The following is a 22662-nucleotide window of genomic DNA, read 5'->3' as shown; positions in this document are numbered from 1 at the left end:
AGGGCCTGGCTGACCAGCGATTTACCTCGTGTCTGCCTGTGTTTGCAATGACCCTGGAAGTAGTCGTAATGGCGCTGAGGGGCCCCTGTGGAGCAGAGTGGAGGCCGCACGTCCCTTCTGTTTGACCCCAACATTTACCTGGTGAAGTCCATAGTCTCGGCCGAGGCCTTTAGTGGGACATCACCTCTGACCTTCGGGGTACTTCTACCACTTTAGATGCCTCACCGGCTCTTCTGGTGCTACAGCAGTAATGTTGGCATTCTTCTCTTTGTACGAGTGGGCTCCCCCATGGTGGTGGGTCTCTCCCCCAGGAACCTGCTGTGCACAACATGATGACCTCTGAGCTAGGGAAAGGAGGTCAGAGATGGGGCAGATACGGAGAGTCGGGCAGAAGTCCTGCTCTGCGAGAACTCCGCCCCAAAGAGGAAAATCTTGGCCGTAAAGTCAGTGCACATTAAATTACCCCTTGAACACATCTCAGATTAACACATGCCTAATCCTCAATATCAGCTTTTAGATTACTTTTAAAATTTGTTTAAAAACTGATATTGACGATTTGGCACGTTTTGTAGTTGAGCGGACAAAGTTGGCTGAAGTATTGCAGGCTCTGAATTAATGCTTAAAACAATGAAGATCACTCATCTAAAACAAACTCTCAAGATCACACATTGGACTTTACATCAGTTGGACGGATTTATACTCCGCTGTAAACACTGCCGATCTTTCTCGGCTGACCTGCAGCTCATAGCGACACTTCACTGATGATCCCCACAGGTACACATTGACCCCGCTGCACCCAGAGTTGGTGTCTCTGTCCAAAATGAACCGTTACATTAAAAACTTACCGTACTGCTGACAACGCTAGGGTCGGCGTGACCTCCCGTCGTCTGGCAAATCCTCTTATCCGGCACAAGCCAGGTCCCAAGGGTGCCGGATAAGAGAGGTTCAACCTGTACCATTATACTACAAGGTGTATTCTTTCGGCCACTGACTAATGGGAAAAATATGGAAGAGCAAATTTGCAGAGAAATTACAGAGAGATGCAAGAACTATAGAATAGTGATAATGGGGGCTTCAACTATCCTAATATCGACGGGGAAAATAATAGTGCAATGGGCAGAGAGGGAGAAGAATTTCTGAAGTGTGTTCTTGATCAGTATGTTTCTGGCCCAATGAGGAAGGAGGCATTTCTGGATCTGGTTCAGTGGAATGAGGTAGGTCAAGTGGAGCAAGTGTCAGAAGATGAACATTTAGGGAACAGTGATCATAGTATCATAAGGTTTAGATTAGCTATGGAAAAGGACAGGGAGCAATCTAGAGTAAAAAATACTTAATTGGAGGAAGGCAAATTTCAATGGGATGAGAACGATCTGACCCGGGTAAATTGGAATCAAAGATTGGCAGGCAAAACCAAAATGGATCAATGGTCCGCCTTTAAAGAGGAAATAGTTTGGTTAGAGTTGATTTACATTCCTAATAGGGGGAAATGTAGGGCAACTAAAGTCAGAACTCCCTGGATGATGAAAGAGATAGAGAGTAAGATGAAGCAGAAAAAAGCGGGTATGACAGATGTCAGGTGGAAAATACATCTGAGAATCAGGCGAAATATAAAAAGTTCAGAGGAAATGTGATAAAGAAAATAAGAGGAGCAAAGAGGGCATGAGAATAGAATGGCAGCCAACATAAAAGTTAATCCAAAAGTCTTCTATGGGCGTATAAATAGTGACTGGGCAGTAAGAGAAGGGGTGGGGGCGATTAGAGACCAAAAAGGAGACCTATGCATGGAGGCAGAGGGCATAGCTGAAGTACTAAATGAGTACCCTGCATCGGTCTTCATCAAGGAAGAAGATGCTGCCATAGACATAGTAAAGGAGAAGGTAAAGGAGATACTGGATGAGATAAGAATTGATAAAGAGAGGGTAAGAGAAAGGCTGGCTGTACTTAAAGTAGATAAATCACCAGGACTTGATGGGATGCAACCTAAGATGCTGAGGGAAGTGAAGAAAGAAATCGCGAAGGTACTGACCATAATCTTCCAATTCTCCTTAAAAATGGAGGTGGTGCCAGAGGACTGGAGAATTGCAAATGTTACATCCTTGTAAAGATAAACCCAGCAACTATAGACTGGTCAGTTTAAACTCAGTAGTGGGGCAGCTTTTAGAAACAATAATCAGGGACAAAATTAACAGTCACTCGGACAAGTGTGGATTAATTAAGGAAAGCCAGAATGGATTTGTTAAAGGCAAATCGTGTTTCACCAACTTGATTGAGTTTTTGATGCTGTAACAGTAAGGGTTGATGAGGGCAATGCTGTTGATGTGGTGTACATGGATTATCTAAAGACATTTGACACAGTGTCACATAATAGGCATGCCAACAAAGTTGAAGTCCATGAAATAAAAGGGACAGTGGCAGCATGGTATGAAATTGGCTAAGTGACAGGAAACAGAGAGGAGTGGTGAACGGTTGTTTTTTGGACTGGAGCAAGGTACACAGTGGTGTTCCCCAAGGGCCAGTACTAGGACCACTGCTTTTCTTGATGTATATCAATGACTTGGATGTGGGTGTACAGGGTACAATTTCAAAATTTGTGGATGATACAAAATTTGGCAGTACAGGTCTATTGAACAATGAGGAGGATAGGGATAGACTTCAAGAGGACAAAGACAGGCTGGTGGAATGGGCAGACACACATCAGATGAAATTTAATGCAGAAAAGTATGAAGTGATACATTTTGGTAGAAAGAATGAGGAGGGGAAATATAAACTAAAGGGTGCAATTCTAAAGCGGGTGCATGACCAGAGTATATGTGCAAATATCATTGAAGGTGGCAGGGAAGGTTGAGAAAGCAGTTAAAAAAGGGATCTTGGGCTTCATGAATAGGGGTATAGAGTACAAAAGCATGGAAAGCATGATGAACCTTTATAAAACAGTGGTTCGGCCTCAACTGGAGTATTGTGTCTAATCCTGGGCACCGCACTTTAGGAAGTATATGAAGGCCTTAGAGAAGGTGTAGAAAAGATTTAAGAGAATGATTTAAGGGATGAGGGATGTCAGTTACGTGGATAGACTGGAGAAGCTGGGGTTGTTCTCCTTAGAGTAGAGAAGATTGAGAGGAGATTTGATAGAGGTGTTCAAAATAATGATGGATCTAGACAGAGTAATTGGAGCGAAACTGTTCCCGTTGGCAGAAGGGTCGAGAACCAGAGGACACAGATTTAAGGTGATTGGCAAAAGAATCAAAGGTGACATAAGAAAAACTTTTTTTTACACAGTGAGTGGTTGGGATCTGGAATGCACTGCCTGAAAGGGTGGTGGAGGCAGACTCAATCACGGCTTTCAAAAGGGAGTTGGATAAATACCTGAAGGAAATAATTGGCAGGGCTACAGGGAAAGGGCAGGGGAGTGGGGCTGGCTGAGTTGCTCTTGCAGAGAGCCAGTACGGGCTTGATGGGTCGAATGGCCTTCTTCCGTGCTGTGCCCAATCTATGATACTACATAAGCAATAATGGATACCTTCAAATGAAGTCAAGGCACAGGGGCAACTCTGGCACTCAGTTGACATCCGTAGACTATTTGGCATTGGTCTCATAGCTTATGATGTTACGTGAGCCCCTTGTTTGGATTCTTGTGTTGCGTATCACTTAGAGTAACATTTACCATGTCCCCTAGGCATCTGTATGTTCTACACTCCATTGCTGTTTATGATTTATTAGAGGCTGAGCTTGACTTATTCACGCCTCATTGTTCCATAGATAACTGTACTGATAGATTGACAGAGCAGTGCATTGAATAGTCTAACTGATGCATCATACTGGAGTATATACATTGAAACTTGCGATCCAGTCACCTATTTTATCCTTTCTGTTTATCCGCCAAAAAGGAACCTTAGAGAACTGGGTGGAACCTGAGCTTCTGATCACATGAATGAATGATCCATCAAACAAACCAGTTAATAAATTATTGCGCTCGAAACATATATTCACTCTACAATTTGTTAGAAAAATACAGGTTAAACCTCCCTTATCCGGAACCACCCCTTGTCCGGAACCATTCCCGGCCAATGAGTGGCGCATGCACAGAACTCCGACGTGAATAAATTGAAGTCCTTCCTCGCTGCTGACTGCTGCAATCGCTGGCCTGACCCCGCGATCCAGTGACTCCCCCGCCCCCCCGCCACCATGATCTCTCTGCCGCACTCCCAGCCCCAAGCCAGCCAGCCCTGATATCCCCTTGTTCCGTACTTGTACTATCCAATTTAATGTGACCACCCCTCGTCCAGAAAATTCCCTTATCCAGAACAGGCCAGGTCCCAAGGGTTCCGGATAAGGGAAGTTCAACCTGTAATTAGGATATGTTGTAACGAGCATAGCAGTGGATCGGGAGTGGTGCGATCAATGGATAGTTGAGAATTAATTTTGCTTGTTATCTTTTGCAGGAATTTCAATTTAATTTTTTGTTTATTAATTTATATCCAACAGAAAATTGCTAGAAGATTTAAATGGGGATAAATACTGAGTAACCAGTTTTGCAACTCTCACACAGTATCTCGAGGCTATGAGTGGGATTTGTGCATTTTAAGAAGAGTGCTGTATTTCACCCGTGATTGACACCAGAAAGCAATGTCAGAAAAAAATGCAGAAAACAGTCACCCCAAGAGACAATTTCACAATGTTTCAAGGATTGCTCTAGTTTTTTTGATTGCTGTATGTAGCAGTGTGAGAAATAAATATAAATAACATTCAAATTTGCATTACATTAAACCTTCCAAAATGTGGGCTCTTTGATCAGTCTGATGAAGAAAATTTAGAATTGAGATAGCAACTGTGTTAAAATGCCCAGAAGCGATGTTGCTTCTTTTAAACGTATTCCTGTTATGATTCCTGTATATTCAGCCCACCAGTGCCATTCTGCAATGACCTAAGCGATCTCAGTCAATTTAATTAAACAGGGCTTGAACTTCCAAATAGAATGGATTTGGTTCCTAACCTACTAATCTGTTCACAAAAATTGAAGAGTTGTAGAACTTGATTAGACCCAGCGAGAGAAAACCTCTTGAGTACCTGAGAATCCCAGCGTGAACCCTCCATGAACAGACCATGTACGTAAGCACCTTCACGGGGCGGGCTGCTGCAATCCTCACGGTGTTTCTTTGTGACATCACACTGGAGGCACATCTTGTCTAAAGGCCATTCGTTCCTCCTGGCCATAGACTGCATGATGGCCGTGAGGAAAGACTGGGGGTTGAAAAAGCCAGCCAGCCACACTGCAGAAGGAAGGGCAAAGTCAGATGTCCAGGTTTCCAGTTCCTTAATCCGGCTGAGGAGGTCAACAAACCAGTTGGTTAGTCCAGCCATTGAAGGGTAGGCTCGTTTACTCCAAGATTCTGGTACTTGATCGAAGAAGATGGCATTTTGCAGATTCTCCATGTCACTTGTCATCGTCAATTCTCCCTACAACAACAACAACCTTTACTTATATAGCATCTTTAACATAGTAAAACATCGCAAGGCACTTCACAGCAGTGTTATAAGACAAAACAAATAAATTTGATATTGAGCCACATAAGAAGAAATTATAGCAGGTCAGGTCAAAGCTCGGTCAAAGAGGTAGGTTTTAAGGAGCATCTTAAAGGAGGAAAGAGAAATAGAGAGGGGGAGAGGTTTAGGGAGGGAGTTCCAGAGCTTAGGGCCCAGGCAGCCACCAATGGTTGAGCAGTTATAATCAGGGATGCTCAAGAGAGCAGAATTTGAGGAATGCAGTCATCTCGGGAGGGTTGTGAGGCTGAAGGAGATTATATAGGGAGGAGCGAGGCCATGGAGGGATTTGTAAACAAAGATGAGAATAAGCAGTAGAATAAGCAGTAGTAAGGAAAGGTTTAGTGGGAATGATTGTCTCAGAGAATCAGGTTCTATTTGTTCAGAAATCCACAATGATGTATGAGAAATTGGTTTTATGATTAATTAAGAGCATTAAGTGTGAGTATTTGTTTTGATTTTGTTTAGCGTAAAACAAGTGATATTCATCAGCTGTCCATTATGCACCTCTCAACTCCTCTGCAATTCCAAACACTTACATTTCTAGCTGTCCCTGTATGTGTCTGGACAAATACACAGTTGGCCCTAAACAAGACAGTTTATGCCAGGCAGGAGCCAAGCAATGCCGACGTGGTTCTGCCTGGCCGGGGTCCAAACACAGCTAAACGCATCGCAAATGCTTAGAGTTTTTTTTAAACACCACAAGTTTCTTCACAGTGGCTTTTAATATAAATTGAATACCGTGAGTTTCAGCTTAGCACTCTCGCCTTAGAAGTTGTGAGATGAAGCCCCATTCCAGGTATTCAGCATTTCAGTGCAGTACTGAGGGGGTGCTGCATTGTCAGAAATGCCATCTTTAAAATGGGATGTTAAACCAAGGCTCCATCTGCCTGCTCAGGTGATCATAAAAGATCCATGGAACTATTTGAAGAAGACCAGGAGACGTTCTCCTCATGTCCTGGCCAACATTTATCCCTCAATTCAGATTAACTCGTTATTTATCTCATTGTTGTTTGTGGGACTTGCTGTGCACAATTAACTGCCGTGCTGCTGATCTGTCATCATCATAGGCAGTTTCTCGTATTGAGGATGGCTTGCTTCCACGCCAAAAAGGGATGAGTTCACAGGTATTTCAATGAAGGACCTAATATTCCAGGTCCAGAACTACATCCTGAAGGGTGGAAGATGCCTGTGCGTGGATTTTTTTAATGTGGGGTGGCCGTTGCACACCAGCCACCACACGGGCTTGACAGAGCTAGGTCTTGGCCCAGTGGCAAGGATTAACCAAGACGACTGGAGACCAGCTCTGCTGCATGGACCTAGTGCGCCCACATATTGCAGTGTGGGCTGGTCCGTGCTGCCCCTGGGCCCACACCTCTTCGGGGCCTCATAACTCACGCCTCTCCTGGGCCCCGATCACGTCGCTCTGCAATCCCTCGCCGCTCCTTCACCCTGACCTCGCCGCTCCTGCTATACCTGCCCACGCTCCAATCAGCGTGGGCAGATTGAATTGTACAACTGTACAGTGCTTAACATTACCTTTGTTTCAGATTGCCAGCATCTGCAGGTTTTGTTTAACAAATGACAGGTCCTTAATAATGGAGTAGTTGGGGGGGCGGGGTGGTGGAGACAATGGAATCTAGACTGCAAACCTCGCTTCAAAGAACAAAGCTCTGCATCAAAGTGACCCTTGTGGAAACTGGCTTTATTCCCTCAGCCAAAATTACTTTTCCCCCAACAGACATGTCACGGGGAGGACATTGGGGGACTCACCAGTGCTGAGATTTATAATGGGGACGAACGAGTGAGATCTATATAACAATGGTGACTGTACTTGGAAAGTAAATAATTCAATGTAAAGTTATTTGATGCATCCTGAAGTCATGAAAGATGCTATCTAAATGTAAGTTCTTTCTTTATAAGCACATGCAAGCACTGTACACTTTTTTAAAGTTCTTCCATTGCAAGCGAAATGCTGTATAGTAATTGAGAATTCAAGCAGAAACATTTATATTCATGGATCATTGTTCAGAGTTTTCCCTCAGTAATCCAAGGCTTACTAGATCCTCAAGAAATTGATAATTTTCATAAATTTGTTCTTTTTTTCCTCCCCAAATCTTAAAAAGCAGATAGTTTGATTTAGCCTTTGGGATGTTTTACAACATACCTTCAATCCCAGGTCCAGCTCCTTCAGTGAGCGCCTAATTTCCGATGTAAGAGTATTCATTCGCTCACACTCCTGAAAAGCCACCACGATGTAGGGTGTCCGCTCCTCCGCCTTGCTCATCAGCTCCAGGACGTTAAACTCCTCTGGTAACCTCTCCACTACCTCATCCAAAATAGCCTTTACCTGGAATGTCAAAGGACAGGAGGGAGAGCTAGTGAGATTCTCCACATTATTGAGCCCTGGTAGTTTTCCAAGTAATGGGACAGATCTTTGGTTCCTCTGTCACTACTTCGAAGGTGATCCAGGTTTCACTCTGCATTTGGTAGTGACATATGACAACAGTATTAATGGCCAATTCAACAGCGGATATTATTTATGAGTCAGTGCTTTTAACAGTGAGAGTTAGTTGCAAGTTTTGAAGGGCAGATTTAAAAAAGGATTGCAGATATTTTAGCAATGGATGGAGTGCATCGGGGAAAAAAACTTTGTTTTGAGGGTTCATGTCTTTAACTGAATTATGTGGATTATTAAACATTTGTTTAATATAATACACGCTAGGGAGAGTATATTTACAGTTTCACTAACCAGTGTACCATCAGGGCTAAGATTTTAAATTCCACAAAGTTGTGCTTTATTTCCTTCAAAAGGCGTTTTCAGGGACTCGTACAACAAGCCAAGTATTACGTGACTGATTTTCTTAAACTGCCTTTCATCACAGCTTCAACTGAGCCAGTTCCTCAAATTAAACCTTTAAAATAATCGTTAAGAGTATCAAGGGAGGAAATAGCAGAGGCTCTGCCCATCATTTTCCAATCGTCTCTGGCTGCAGGTGTTGTGCCAGAGGACTAGAGGACTGCTAACCTTGTAACATATTTAAAAGGGGAGAAATGGATAGATCGAGTGATTACAGGCCAGTCAGCGTAACCTCATTGGTGGGAAAATTATTGGACAAAGGTTTTGAGGGACAATATTAATCATCATTTAGAAAGGCTCAGATTAATCAAGGATAATCAGCATGGATTTGTTATGGGACTAACTTGATTGAATTTTTTGAAGAGCTAAATAAGAGGGTCGATGAAGTTAGCGCATTTGATGTAGTCTACATGGATTTTAGCAAAGCTTTTGAGAAGGTCCCACATGGCAGACTGGTCATAAAAGTAAAAGCCCATGTGGTCCAACCAAGGTTCGATACAGGTTTAGCATAACTTCCCTACTTTTCAATTCTATACCTGTAGAAATAAACTCTAATGCTTGGTTTGCTTTTTTTATAGCCTTACTAACCTGTGTCGCAACTTTTAGTTATTTATGTATTTGTACTCTGAGATCCCTTTTTCCTCTACCCCACCGAGATTCGCACCCTCCAAGTAAAATGTGACTTCCCTATTCTTTCTACTAAAATTGAATACCTCACATTTATCTGTGTTGAACTTCATTTGCCAATTATATGCCCATTCTGCAAGTTTATTAATGTCCTCTTGTAATTTGTTACAGTCCTCCTCGGCATTGTCTATTGCCCCAATTTGGTGTCATCCATAAATTTAGAAATTCTGTTTCTGATTTCAAACTCTGAATTGTTAATATAAATCATAAACATCAGTGGTCCCAGCACTCATCCCTGTGGAACACCACTATCCACCTTCTACCACTGTGAATAGCTATCTTTTACCCTTACTCTCTGCTTTCTGTCTTGAAACCAGCTAGCTATCCATTCTGCTACTTTTCCCCTGACTCTGCATTCTCTGACCATCTTCATCAGTCTATTAAGGGGTACCTTATCGAAGGCCTTTTGAAAGTCTAGATAAATTACATCTACCGCATTACCCTTGTCTACTTTCTCTGTTACCTCTTCAAAAAGGTTGGTCAAGCAAGACTTTCCCTTTTGAAATCCATGCTGACTATTCGTTATTATATATTTGGTTTCTAGATGTTCTATTTTCTCCTTTAGTAGGGATTCCATTATTTTTCTGAGGTGCGTTAAGCTGCTCGAACCAGTTATAAATGGGCAGCAGCCCACTCAAGTTCAGTCAGTTCTATTGTATTTTTAGGTGACTGCAGGGAGACACAGCTCCAAGGTGTGCACATACATAAAAAGATCATGTAAAGGACTCATAAAATCTGCAGGCTGCACTGCTACCAATCACACTGGGATCACACCTCCTGTACTGCTCCTGTTGAAGTTTGCAGATCAGTGGGAGGACACGACATCCGAATGGGTTGGTAAGCCTTTGTGCCATAGAGGCACATCTTGTGTGGCTGCCTGCCTGATGCAGTCTGAAAGTCTAATGACTGCCAACAATTGGAGAAGTGCCTAATTTATTCTGCCCTCCGCACCCCCCCCCCCCCCCCCGCCACCACACACACACACACACACACACATACACTATCCGGCTCCCTCCTTGCCCCTTATACAAGAAGACTGCTCCAATTAATTTGTTAAATATCTAACCTGTTCTTTGGGTGTCCAGCAATTCCACTCACCTGGTCCCTTTCCCCCTTCACGGAGCCCATTTGCACTCATCTGAAGGCTGATACACCTCTTGTTATTTGGTGATCTGACCCCACTTTGAGGCAGGGAAGTGGGAGCTCAAAGTGTCACCCCTTTTGGAATCACTGGTCTTGTAAGAGGCAGGCAGAGATGCTGCCAGAGTTATGATGGGAATTCAGCAGTAACTTTGAATAAATTTGAGGCCTTGTTGACTAAGGGTCTATTAGTGACACTTGGCATTTGCTCACCTGTATCCATCTTAAAACTTAAAAATGGTGCTGAACAAAAGATTTCATCTGTCTTTGACTACTGTGGTATCTGAAGATATATTGTTGAACAAAAAAGGCCTTAGAAGAAAGACTTGCATTTAAAAAGTGCCTTTCATGACCACCATACATCGCAAAGCACTTTACAGCCAATGAAGTACTTTTGAAGCGGAGTCACTGTTGTAATATGGGAAACGCAGTAGCCAATTTGTGCACGGCAAGTTCCCACAAACAGTAATGTGATAATGGACTAGATAATTTGTTTTGTTATGTTGATTGAGGGATAAATATTGGCCAGGACACTGAGGCTAACTCCCCTGCTTTTCTTCAAAATAGTGCCATGGGATCTTTTATGTCCAGCTGAGAGAGCAGACGGGGCCTCGGTTTAACGTCTAATCCGAAAGATGGCAGCTCCGACAGTGCAGCACTCCCTCAGCACTGCACTGGAGTGTCAGCCTAGATTATTGTGCTCAAGTCCCTAGAGTGGGACTTCAAACCACAACCTTCTGACACTGAGCCACGACTGACACTGCACTACAAGAGGGAAAAGTACAGTGAGGGAGATTAATGAAGCTGAAGAAAAATCCCACCAATTTGCTCTGTTTTACAGCTATCGCCGTGACTTTATTACAAGGATATATTTTCCAGTTTTCCCTGAGGTAAACACTCGCAGTGAAATTAACTGGTTTGGCACTAGTCAGCACTATTCCCGGGATTTCAAACAGATCATTTCAATAAAAGGTGGGTATGCTAGGAATCTTAAAATGCGTACATGGTCAGTTTCATTTAATAATTAATTGGACACATAAATATTTTGATTGTTAGTATTCAATGAGAGAGCTGTGCCACAGTGAGAGGGAGACAGGTATCTGTTGAAGCGGTGTGATTAGTGAATTCAGCAAACCGCTGTCTGCACAGTGTTTGACTGATGGCACAAGCACCGAAAAGGACTGCATTTCCCACCAAAATTTGCCACACTTAAAAAAAAAGATATATTAAGGGCTTGCACAACATTCCCTCTGGAATTCACATTTGTTACTGTACGTGAACAGAATTTACACACAGTATATGCACTACCTTGTAGATTATCACATCTGGACTCGAGAACTTTAATAAGAGGTTTATTAATCCAGTTTGCCTGTGGTACCCAGAGTGGGCTGTTGAGCGGAGATCATTAAACCCAGCAAGTTCACCAAAAGGAATGCCAATAGTTTAGTCGGGCTCAATATTTCTTCAAGGGATTGAACCCTGAAGAACAATGATTATGAAAGTCAGAAAACATGAGGAACATGGCGGAACAGGCTCGGGCGGGGGGGGGGGAGGGCCGAATGGCCTACACCTGCTCCTAATTCTTACGACACACATTAACTCTTTAGCTGCTGCCCCAAGAATATTGTATTCTTTATATACAGGAAATGTAATCCAATGTCGAATCGAAGACAAATGCGTAAAGTGGATCCAATTATTTTCACAACTGAATATATTAAAAAGAAAAAATCTGATTACTTTCGGAGATTTTACAAGTGCAATCTATTTGCAGGCATACCATTTCCCACCTGCCAATTACTCTCTCAAGTCATTGTTAATAGAGCATCCCACGATTAACTCACTCTCCAATTTCTACTGTGATGAAGCCCTTGGCCTTTGGTAACCATAACCTTGTGTAGATGATAGGGCAGTGACACAGCCTTTCTTTATAATGGCTGAGCAAATCCTATATCGAACTTCACTGTGTAGCCGGCTCAGAATCCGTTTAGATGTCAAGAGATAAGTTGCCAACATAATAAATCTTGATCATGTTTCATGTAGACGCTAATTCTTCCTGTCTCAATACCAAGAAACATAACTTACCATTAGGTGCATGGATAAGAATGTTCGATCAATGTAACAATGCACATTTATTGAATGTTAATCACTGTTCTACATGACCATTTCCTATCCTTGCTCCATTTAAAGTAACGTGCACTCACTGTAAAGCTACACAATCATTTCCGCAATGTTTGATAGATCAATTAGCAAGTAATACCAAATAATGCTGTACTTGAAAAACTCATGTTTTCAAAGCAATAATAATTAGTCTCTTCCTTCTTTGGCATTTTTAGTAATTAATGAATGTGGAAAGTCAAACGCTGTGGAAACATTTGGGCCTTAAAATCCCTCGGGAGCTCCTCCAGCCTTCAACCATAAGTCTTGTGAACCCCCAGTAAATGGCAGAGGCTTAGTTACACTGGCACCATTGGTCATAGTACCCTCGATTTAGGGAAAAGTCAACCACTTAGGATTCATGCTCTTAATCGCTGAGCTAGCTCCTGGTGAATCGAATAACTAGGGCTGGAAATAGGGCTTTAAACTAAATAGTGGGGGGTGGGGGGGGGGCGGGCTCAGGTGAACGGAAATTTAAAAAATCAAAAAGAAAGGAGAAGGCAATAGTGCAGTGTAGCGATAGGGGTAATGATAACCAGAGTGTGACAGGAAGGGACAGAGCGTATAAACATAAGAGTGCTTCAGAAAATGGGGTCAGAGTAGGGAAAAATTGCAAAAAGACTAAATTAAAAGCTCTATCAGAATGCACACAGCATTCGTAACAAGATAGATGAGTTGACGGAACAAATAGAAATAAATGGGTATGATCTGATTGCCATTACAGAGACATGGTTGCAAGGTAATCAAGGCTGGGAATTGAATATTCAGCGATAGTTGCCATTTGGAAGGATAGGCAGAAAGGAAAAGGAGGTGGGATAGCTCAGTTAATAAAAGATGAGATCAGTGCAGTAGTGATAAATGATATTGGCTTAGAAGATCAAGATGTAGAATCAGTTTGGGTGGAGATAAGAAATAATAAGGGAAAGTCACTGGTGGGAGTAGTCTATAGGCCCCCTAACAGTAGCTACACTGTAGGACAGAGTATTTATCAAGAAATCATGGAGGCATGTAAGAAAGGTACGGCAATAATCATAGGTGATTTTAATCTTCATATAGATTGGACAAAACAAATTGGCAAAGGTAGCCTTGAAGAAGAGTTCATAGTGTATATTCGGAATGGTTTCTTAGAACAATATGTTGTGGAACCAAACAGGGAGCAGGCTACTTTAGATATCGTAATGTGTAATGAGATAGGATTAACTAATGGTCTCATAGTAAAGGATCCTCTTGGAAAGAGTGATCATAGCATGGTAGATTTTCAAATTCCGTTTGAGAGTGAGAAAGCTTGGTCTCAAACTAGTGTCCTGAACTTAAATAAAGGCAGTTAGAAAGGTATGAAGGCAGAGTTGGCTAAAGTGGACTGGGAAAATAGATTAATGTGTATGACGATAGATGAGCAGTGGCAAAATGTAACGAGATATTTCAGAACTCTCAGAAAATATATATTCCAGTGAGACAGAAAGACTTTGAGAAGGATGAACCATCTATGGCTAACTAAGGAAGTAAAGGATGGTATCAAATTAAAAACAAAAGTATACAATGTTGCGAAGAATAGTGGAAGGCCAGAGGTTTGGGAAATTTTTAGAAACCAGCAAAGGACAAATAAAAAAATAATAGAGAGAGAGAACATCGTTTTTGAGAGCAAACTAGCAAACTAGCAAGAAATATAAAAACAGACAGTAAGAACTTCTACAAGTATATAAAAAGGAAAAGAGTCCCTTAGAGCAGTAAAACCATAGTAATACTTCCTTCAAATTAATAATTCACAAAAGTGAATCTCCCTGACCCGATCTTAAAAGGATCCGTTCCGTGATTCTGGGCCCCAATGGTGGACGTCCGTACCCAGAATGCACTGCATACTCAAATATGCTCTATCCATTTTAGAGTCGAGTCATGGCTGCTCATCTCCACAACTCTTTTACCGGAGAAAGTGACTGCCTCTCCCGGTATCCAGAGTACGACGGCAGGGGAGTTCTCATCTGGCACCAAATGGGACGGCATTAGTAATCTTTGCAGAGGGACATAAGGATGACTGAGGTGGGGATTGATGCTGACACAGGCTCGAAAGAGGGTACAGTTCTATTTCACAGCACTTATTTACAGAGACCAGAAGAGACCATAACATTTTCAACATTTATCTTTGATTCATTTCTAGGCAGTATCCGATACATGTTGTGTATGTAAGATAGCATCTGACTACTATTTAAATTTCTGTTTACGTTTATGAAATGTTCCCTCCAAATTTCTTTTGCGCGCGGTCCCTTTAAATGTGCTGCGCGGCCGGCCATTATGCAGCTGCGCATGCGCAGTATCTCTTCCAGCGGCAGGAGCTGCAGAGGGGCCTGCGCAGGACCACGTGATTGTTGCGCGACCGTGTAGCCACACGTCTTAAAGGCAACATTGGTGGGCGGCCCTCATCAGCTCACCAAAACTTGTTAAGTGACCCTCCAGCCCAAATAATTATCCACCCCTGCCTTAGAGGATGAGGCTGGGGAATTAATAATGGGAAACAGGGAAATGGCAGAGACTTTGAACAAATATTTTGAATCGGTCTTCATGGTCTACTATGAGACCATTAGTTAATCCTATCTCATTACACATTATGAGATCTAAAATAGCATGCTCCCTGTTTGGTTCCACAACATATTGTTCTAAGAAACCATCCTGAATACACCCTATGAACTCTTCCTCAAGGCTACCTTTGCCAATTTGTTTTGTCCAATCTATATGAAGATTAAAATCACCTATGATTATTGCCGTACCTTTCTTACATGCCTCCATGATTTCTTGATTAATACTCTGTCCTACAGTGTAGCTACTGTTAGGGGGCCTATAGACTACTCCCACCAGTGACTTTCCCTTATTATTTCTTATCTCCACCCAAACTGATTCTACATCTTGATCTTCTGAGCCAATATCATTTATCACTACTGCACTGATCTCATCCTTTATTAACTGAGCTATCCCACCTCCTTTTCCTTTCTGCCTATCCTTCCAAAAGGGCAAATATTGCTGAATATTCAGTTCCCAGCCTTGGTCACTTTGCAACCACGTCTCTGTAATGGCTATCAGATCATACCCATTTATTTCTATTTGTTCCGTCAACTCATCTATCTTGTTACGAATGCTCCGTGCATTCTGATAGAGCTTTTAATTTTGTCTTCATGGTAGAAGACACTAAAAACATCCCAAAAATTGATTAAAAAGGGGCTATTGGGAGGGGGGGGGAACATAATACAATCACTATCACTAGAGAAAAAGTACAGGCAAACTTAAGAGATTAAAGGTGGACATGTCCCCTGGGCCTGATGGCCTGCATCCTAATGTCTTAAATAAGTGGCTGCAGAGATAGTGGATGCATTGGTTGGAATCTACCAAAATATCCTGAATTCTGGAGAGGTTGGAAAACCGCAAATGTAATGCTCCTATTTCAGAAAGGAGGGAGACAGAAAGCAGGAAACTATAGACCAGTTAGCCTAACGTCTGTTGTTGGGAAAATTGCTGGAGTCCATTATTAAGGAAGTAGTAGCAGGACATTAGGAAAATCATAATATAGTCAAGCAGTGTCAGCATGGTTTTATGAAAGGGATATCATGATTAACAAATTTGTTGGAGTTCTTTGAGGATGTAACGAACAGGGTGGATAAAGGGGAACCAGCATATGGTGTGTGTTTGGATTTCTAGAAGGCATTTGATAAGATGCAACATAAAAGGTTACTGCATAAGATAAAAGCTCATGGGGTTTAGGGATAATATCTTAGCATGGATAGAGGATTGGATAATTAACAGAAAAGGGAGAGTTGGGATAAATGGGTCATTTTCAGGTTGGCAAACTGGAACTAATGGGGTGCCACAGGGATCAGTGCTGGGGCCTCAACTATTTACAATCTATATTAATGACTTGAATGAAGGGACCGAGTGTCATGTAGCCAAATGTGCTGATGATACTAAGATAGGTGAGAAAACAAGTTGTGAGGAGGATGCAAAGAATCTGCAAAGGGATATAGATTGGCTAAGTGAGTGGGCAAAAATTTGGCAGATGGAGTATAATGTAGTTAAATGTGAGGTTATCCACTTTGGTAGGAAAAATGAAATTATTATTTAAATGGAGAGAGATTACAAAATGTTGCGGTACAGATGGATCTGGCGTCCTTGTACATAAAACTCCAAAGTTAGCATGCAGGTACAGCAAGTAATTAGGAAGGCAAATGGAATGTTGGCCGTTATTGGAAGGGGGATGGAATATAAAAGCAGGTAAGTCCTGCTACAACTGTACAGGGTATTGGTGAGACCACACCTGGAGTACTGCGTACAGTTTTGGTCTACTTATTTAAGAAGGGATATAGTTGCATTGGAGGCAGTTCAGAGAAGGTTCATGAGGTTGATTCCTGTGATGAAGAGTTGTCTTATGAAGAAATTTTGAGCAGATTGGGCCTATACTCATTGGAGTTTAGAAGAATGAGAGGTGATCTTATTGAAACGTATAAGATTTTGAGGGGGCTTGACAGGGTAGATGCAGAGAGGATGTTTCCCCTCGTGGGGGAACCAGGGGGCATAGTTTCAGAATAAGGAGTCGCCTATTTAAAATGGAAATGAGGAGGAATTTCCTCTCTGAGGGTTGTGAATCTTTGTAATTCTCTACCCCACTGGGCTGTGGAGGCTGGGTCATTAAATATATTCAAAGGTGGAGATGGACAGATTTTTGAATGGTAAGGGAGTCAAGGGTTATGGGGAGCGGGCAGGGAAGTGGAGTTGAGACCAAGATCAGATCAGCCATTATCTTTTTGAATGGCGGAGCAGATGCGAGGGGCCAAATGGCCTACTCCTGCTCCTAGCTCTTGTGTTCTTATGACATTTATACTGTTCACCAATTTTCCATAGTTCAGCAGCAGACTTCCAATTACAGGAAAATCTGGGTTTACAAATGTGCTACCGATGTAAAGTACTGGATTTAACAGCACCAATGCCAGGAGTCAGTTGAAGGACTCTGAGCATCTGGAATCTCAATTAAAAGAAGACAAATAAACACTGCATATAAATTGGTCCGGGGGTAGCATGGGGAACGGTAATGTTACTGGACTAGTAATCCAGAGGTCGGGACTAAATGATCTGGAAGAGTTCAAATCCCACACAGCAGCTGGGGAATTTAAATTTAATTAATTAAATACATCTCGAATACAAAATGCTAGTATGAGTAATGGTGACCATGAAACTATCAGATTGTTGCCAACGCCAATCTGGTTCACTAATGTCCTTTACGGAAGGAAATCTGCCATCCTTACCTGGTCTGGCCAATGTGGTTGACTCTTAACTGCCCTTTGAAATGGCAGCTCACCACCACCACCTTCTGAAGGGCAATTAGGAATGGGCAATAAATGCTGGTCCAGTGACGCCCACCTCCCATGAATGAATAAAAAAAAACATAGAAAGTTTCCTTTGAAGATACAGCCCCAAAACATAATCTATAGCATTGTTCTGAAGCCTATAAACTGACACACACAAGATGCGTTTTATAGAATAAGAGTAGTTCTTCTCTCCCTCAGTACAACAACAATGCAGATTTAAATCCTGCCTTTAATGTAGAAAAATGTATTGAGGCGTTTCACAGAGGCATGAGTTAAAAACGCTAAAGGAGATTAGGAAGGTCGATTAAATACAAAACCAAAGAGGTGGGTCTTAAAGGAAGAGAAGGTGTTGGATAAGTGGAGGGGATTAGGGAGGGAATTCAAGAGAGAGCGACCTAGGTGGTTGAAGTGACTCTCGTCAATGGAGTGGAAAAGAGAAGGGAAGATGCACGAGGCCAGAGTCAAAGGAATGGGGAGTTCGGTGAGGTTGTAGGGCTGGATGAATTTACAAAGATAGGGAGGGGTGAGGCCACAAAGGGATTTAAACACAAGGATGAGAATGTTAAATGTGGTGAGTTGGGAGATCGGGAGCAGAAGGAGGCCAAAGAGAGCGGTGTAATGGGCGGGCAGGACTTGGTGCGAGATAGGATATGAGCAGCAGAGTTTTGCAAGAACTGAAGTTTGCAAAGGATGGAGGGTGGCCAAGAGATTGGAGTAATTCTGGGGGTGATAAAGGCAAAAATGAAGCTTCCAGCACTACCCAATCCAATTTCTAGGCCACTGGCTTCAGTTTTCCCAATGGAGAAGTAAAAGCATATTGAAGACTGGGTATCAGACACGCAGTCTGACAGCAGGGACAGTTGGGGAGCATCAAAAGAGGTGGTGAAGAGATAGAGCTGGGTATCAGCTGACCACATGGTTTTGGATCTGTCAACAAGAAAGATCTTAAAATTGACAATCCTTTTCTAACAGTCTGCACATTAGGTTGATAGTGGGTCGACAGTGTTGGAATGCTCTTATTGCACAAGCATTGGAAAGCTAGTTTATCAGTAAATGAGACCACATAAATTCCAGTTATAGCCATCCTTTTATCAAAATGAGAAGTGAACAAGTGCCAGTTGTAGTTTGCATCTGGTCGGACAACGATTAGGTAGGAAATGGAGCAAACACCACAGATCTTTGGAAATGACCATTTTATTTTAAAAAACTTGTATTTTACCTTTTCTTCTCGCGTGGTCCCTCCTCCCTCTCCACCGCTGCTGTCCCTGGGCTGCATTTCCAGCACCGTGCGGAAAAGCTTCTCTGAGGTCAGAGTCAGGAAGCCAATCTCTGCATTGGGATGGAGACCGTACAGATAGGGAGACTCCGGTGGGAGCAGGTCATCGATGTACTGACAAGGAAAAGAAACATTAACAAAAAACACACAAAGTTGAAGGCTACACTCTGGATCGTATCAAAACTCTGGATACACTGAAGATATCACAATATTTTTTATTACTTGCTGATTTGCCATGGCATGGTCAAAGGTAGTCTGGAACATGGTTGTGATGTTTAGCTGCTGAGCTGGAATGGTGTTTACCATGGCCTGTTCCTGTAAAGCCACTAATTCTGTACTCCTTGTTAGGAAGTGGCCTAAATAGGTACATTCTGAAATGACAGTCCACCTACTTGTTGAGGGAAGATTTGCAGATTGGTGGCTTTTTATAAATTCCCAGTCCATTTTCAGTTGTAGAACTAAATCTACAAGAAGCTTGGTTGAAACCAATTCTTATTTCGCAAAAAAACTTTTTTTATAATCAGGAGACAGGGCAGTTCAGCCCCATCACTCTGTCCTAGAGTTGAACCTGTATCCCAGGGGTAAAATAATTGTGTATCACTGCATTTATGGGGATACACGCTGTTCGAATGATATCCAACAGTGCAACTGATACAGTCTGATTGCTATAGCTCCATTGCTATAGTCCAATAATTGGTCCATAATCACCCCTATGTGTTGCTGTTCTCTTGCCTTTGAGCCAGCAGTCATGACACAATATTTAGACAACAGGAATCATGGTATTTAGAGAGTTAGAAAGAGATGAAATGGAGCCAGTGTTAATAAATCCATCAATTACTGTGTCAAAATGGCAACAAAACTAATGGGAGTCCATGCAAATATGTGAACATAGGAACAGGAGTAGGCCACTTAGCTACTTCCTGTTCCACCATTCAATGAGATCATGGCTGATCTGCAACCTAACTCCATATATCCACCCTTGGCCCATATCCCTTAATACCTTTGGTTCACAAAAATCTACCAAGGGTGCATTCAATCAGTAAGCATCTAATTAATTTAAGGTAGGTGCTATATTACTATATCCTTGATTACCGAAGGGAGATTTTGACACCAGAAAATCTAGTAGTTTTATTTTAACAAGATGTAATTCAGACTCAAAGTGTTGCAAGCTTAACAACGGATAGAAGTGAAATTCAAACATGTCACCATAATTCGGAGATTACAATGGGCAATTAGACAGTCAAAGTTGTGAATGTACATGTATATGGGGAATAATGGTCTACCTGATGATAGCCATTGTAGTCCAAGTTAGGAGGGAGAGGGAAGCCTACAGCCAACAGCACTTCTCCTTCCATCATCTCTGGCTTAATAAACTCCTCCAGGTAGGTTCTGCATAACCTTCTATCCCAGTCATCTGTGATGTGTCCTCCATACATAATCTCACCAAAGAGATAGCGCAAGTCATCATAGGGGACCTGCAATGGAAGTAAATATTTATTCTAAACAGAAACTGCTAGAAATGCACAGCAGATCCATCAGCAGCTTTGAAGATAAATGATGGATTAATGTTCCATTGGAATGTCGACCAAACGTTACCCCGTCCTGCCTCTCTCCAGATGCCGTTGGACTTGCTGTCTCCAGTATTTTCTCATTAATTTCAGTGTTCAGCATTCCAATGTTTTCCCTTTTTCTCTCTACTGTATTTATTGTTTTTTCTCAGACAACCACATCAAATCTTACAGTCTTGTTAATCTCTTCTGAACATGGTCTAAATATCACAACTTGACCGCGCAAACTTGTTTCCCTGTCCTCTCCAGCCCCGGCTACGGAAGATACATCTTAAAAAGTGGCAATGAATCAATTACACAAGATGAGAAAGACTTATTTATTTTGCAGACGCTCTTTGGGTCATCCATATTTGATTACAAAAAGTAGCAGGCTGCCCGCAGTTCGTTTTACTAGTTAAGAGCCATAAATGAGACAGGCACATCTTTCTTCATTCACAGTTTGAGCTCAGACAGGTTGTGCAATGAGCAAAGTCACAGATTTATGGTTTCCACCGAAAAGGAGATGAATTGTAGAATTTAATCTCCAAACATCAGTAAAAGAAAATAATTCTGGAATAGCATGAAATAAAAATAGAATTGAACTTATTTAGTAACCATAAACTATGTGGCCTGGCAAAGTGGATCATTATATATAATCGTTTTCATTTAACATTTTTTCCCAAAAGCACTAAAGCATCAGGCACTTGGAAAAGATTTTATAGAATTCAGTCCATTTAAAAGATTGTGAAAAGGAAAAAAGCAAAGATCTGATTTCTTATTTCTTTTCTGAATAGGAGTCTAGATGAGTTATTAATGCTGTAAGCATCTCTTTAATCCTCATTTATTTTTTAACTTGGATTCTTGTTCACAGGAAAAAAGAAACAGACTGTTCTTAATGAAACCCATTTGTTCTCTCTTGTATGGATCCATGCAGCATGGAGGTCATCCATTTCTTCTTTTAGCACTTTCATTTCTAGGCCACCTCAGAATAGAGCAGTGATTCTCTGTGAGCAATTCAGAAACATACAAACATATTTCATAATAAGTGCCATCATTGCTGAACTTGGGGCAAATGTAGCATGAATTGCGTTGTGAAAAAAAAATATTCTCAGCTGAATTAGGATTTTTAATATATTCTGCTACAATGGCTGTGCACATTGCACTCTACTCTTTAGGGTATGTTGGATTCAGCACTGGTGAACAATTAGATGTCAGCAGAGAACTATAAATAAAACATCCATGTTTTCATTAAGAAAATTTAAATTCAGCAAAAAAATAGAAGAAAGACTTATATAGGCATTTATATATCGTCTTTTACACCCTCAGGACATCCCAACATGCTTCACAACCAATGAAGTACTTTTTCACTGCTGTAATATAGGAAATGTGTCATTTGTTCAGAGCAAGATCCCATAAACAGCAATGTGATAATGACCAGGTAATCTCCTTTTAGGTATTGATTGAGGGATGATTGAGGTATTGATTGGCCAGGACATCTGGGAGAATGCCCCTACTCTTCTTTGAATAGTACTGTGGGATCTTTTACTTCCATCTAAGAGGGTAATCAGGACCTCAGTTTAACATCTCATCCAGAAGATGGCACCTCCAATAATGTAACATTTCCTCAGTACTGCACTGGAGTGCCAGCCGGGATTTTGTGCTCAGCATATCCTAAATTCCATGATAGGGATAGATTTCACTGGCTTTTTTTGAAGCAGTTTTTTTGGCAGCCAATTCATGCTAACAGTAGGTCCCAATTGGCATCTGAGGAACCTACCTCTTGATCCTTTGTTAGAAATAAGGGAAACCTAAAGTGTATATGCTTATGCGAATGAAACTGTGACGTGAATAACACTGTGTTTAAATTATTGTACAGGTATTGGAACTCGAGACATGTAAGAGGTTAATGTATAAATTATGTTTTACTGGAACCGCACAAGTATTGTTTTCCTGGAAAATGAGTATGAGAGACTCTCGCCTTAGGAGGACAGGGCCAGATGAGATAATGTAAGACATGTTGTAAGGCCATGATTGGTCAAGTACAGAAAGCATGTGTAATGGCTAAGAGAAGACCCCTGACAGGTGGGAGATAACAGGAGGGTTGACCCCTTTTCC

General features: G+C 41.8%; 1 protein-coding gene across 2 annotated transcripts in view; it reads right to left on the bottom strand.

Annotated features, from left to right (window-relative positions):
* LOC139226653 (dynein axonemal heavy chain 9-like) overlaps positions 1 to 22662 on the bottom strand; it is a 285314-nt gene that overhangs the window by 38409 nt on the left and 224243 nt on the right. For both annotated transcript variants that reach the window (XM_070857558.1, XM_070857559.1), the window contains exons 18-21: positions 20284 to 20475; positions 18944 to 19114; positions 7706 to 7888; positions 5065 to 5454 (exon numbers count right to left, since the gene is read on the bottom strand). In XM_070857558.1, the coding sequence (XP_070713659.1) occupies positions 5065 to 5454; positions 7706 to 7888; positions 18944 to 19114; positions 20284 to 20475 (936 nt within the window). The remainder of the gene's footprint in view (positions 1 to 5064; positions 5455 to 7705; positions 7889 to 18943; positions 19115 to 20283; positions 20476 to 22662) is intronic.

The sequence above is a fragment of the Pristiophorus japonicus genome, chromosome 16 (assembly GCF_044704955.1).
Source record: "Pristiophorus japonicus isolate sPriJap1 chromosome 16, sPriJap1.hap1, whole genome shotgun sequence".
NCBI classification, from domain to species: Eukaryota; Metazoa; Chordata; class Chondrichthyes; family Pristiophoridae; genus Pristiophorus; species Pristiophorus japonicus.
Note: the sequence above shows the minus strand (reverse complement) of the source record. Positions and strands in the feature narration are given on the sequence as shown.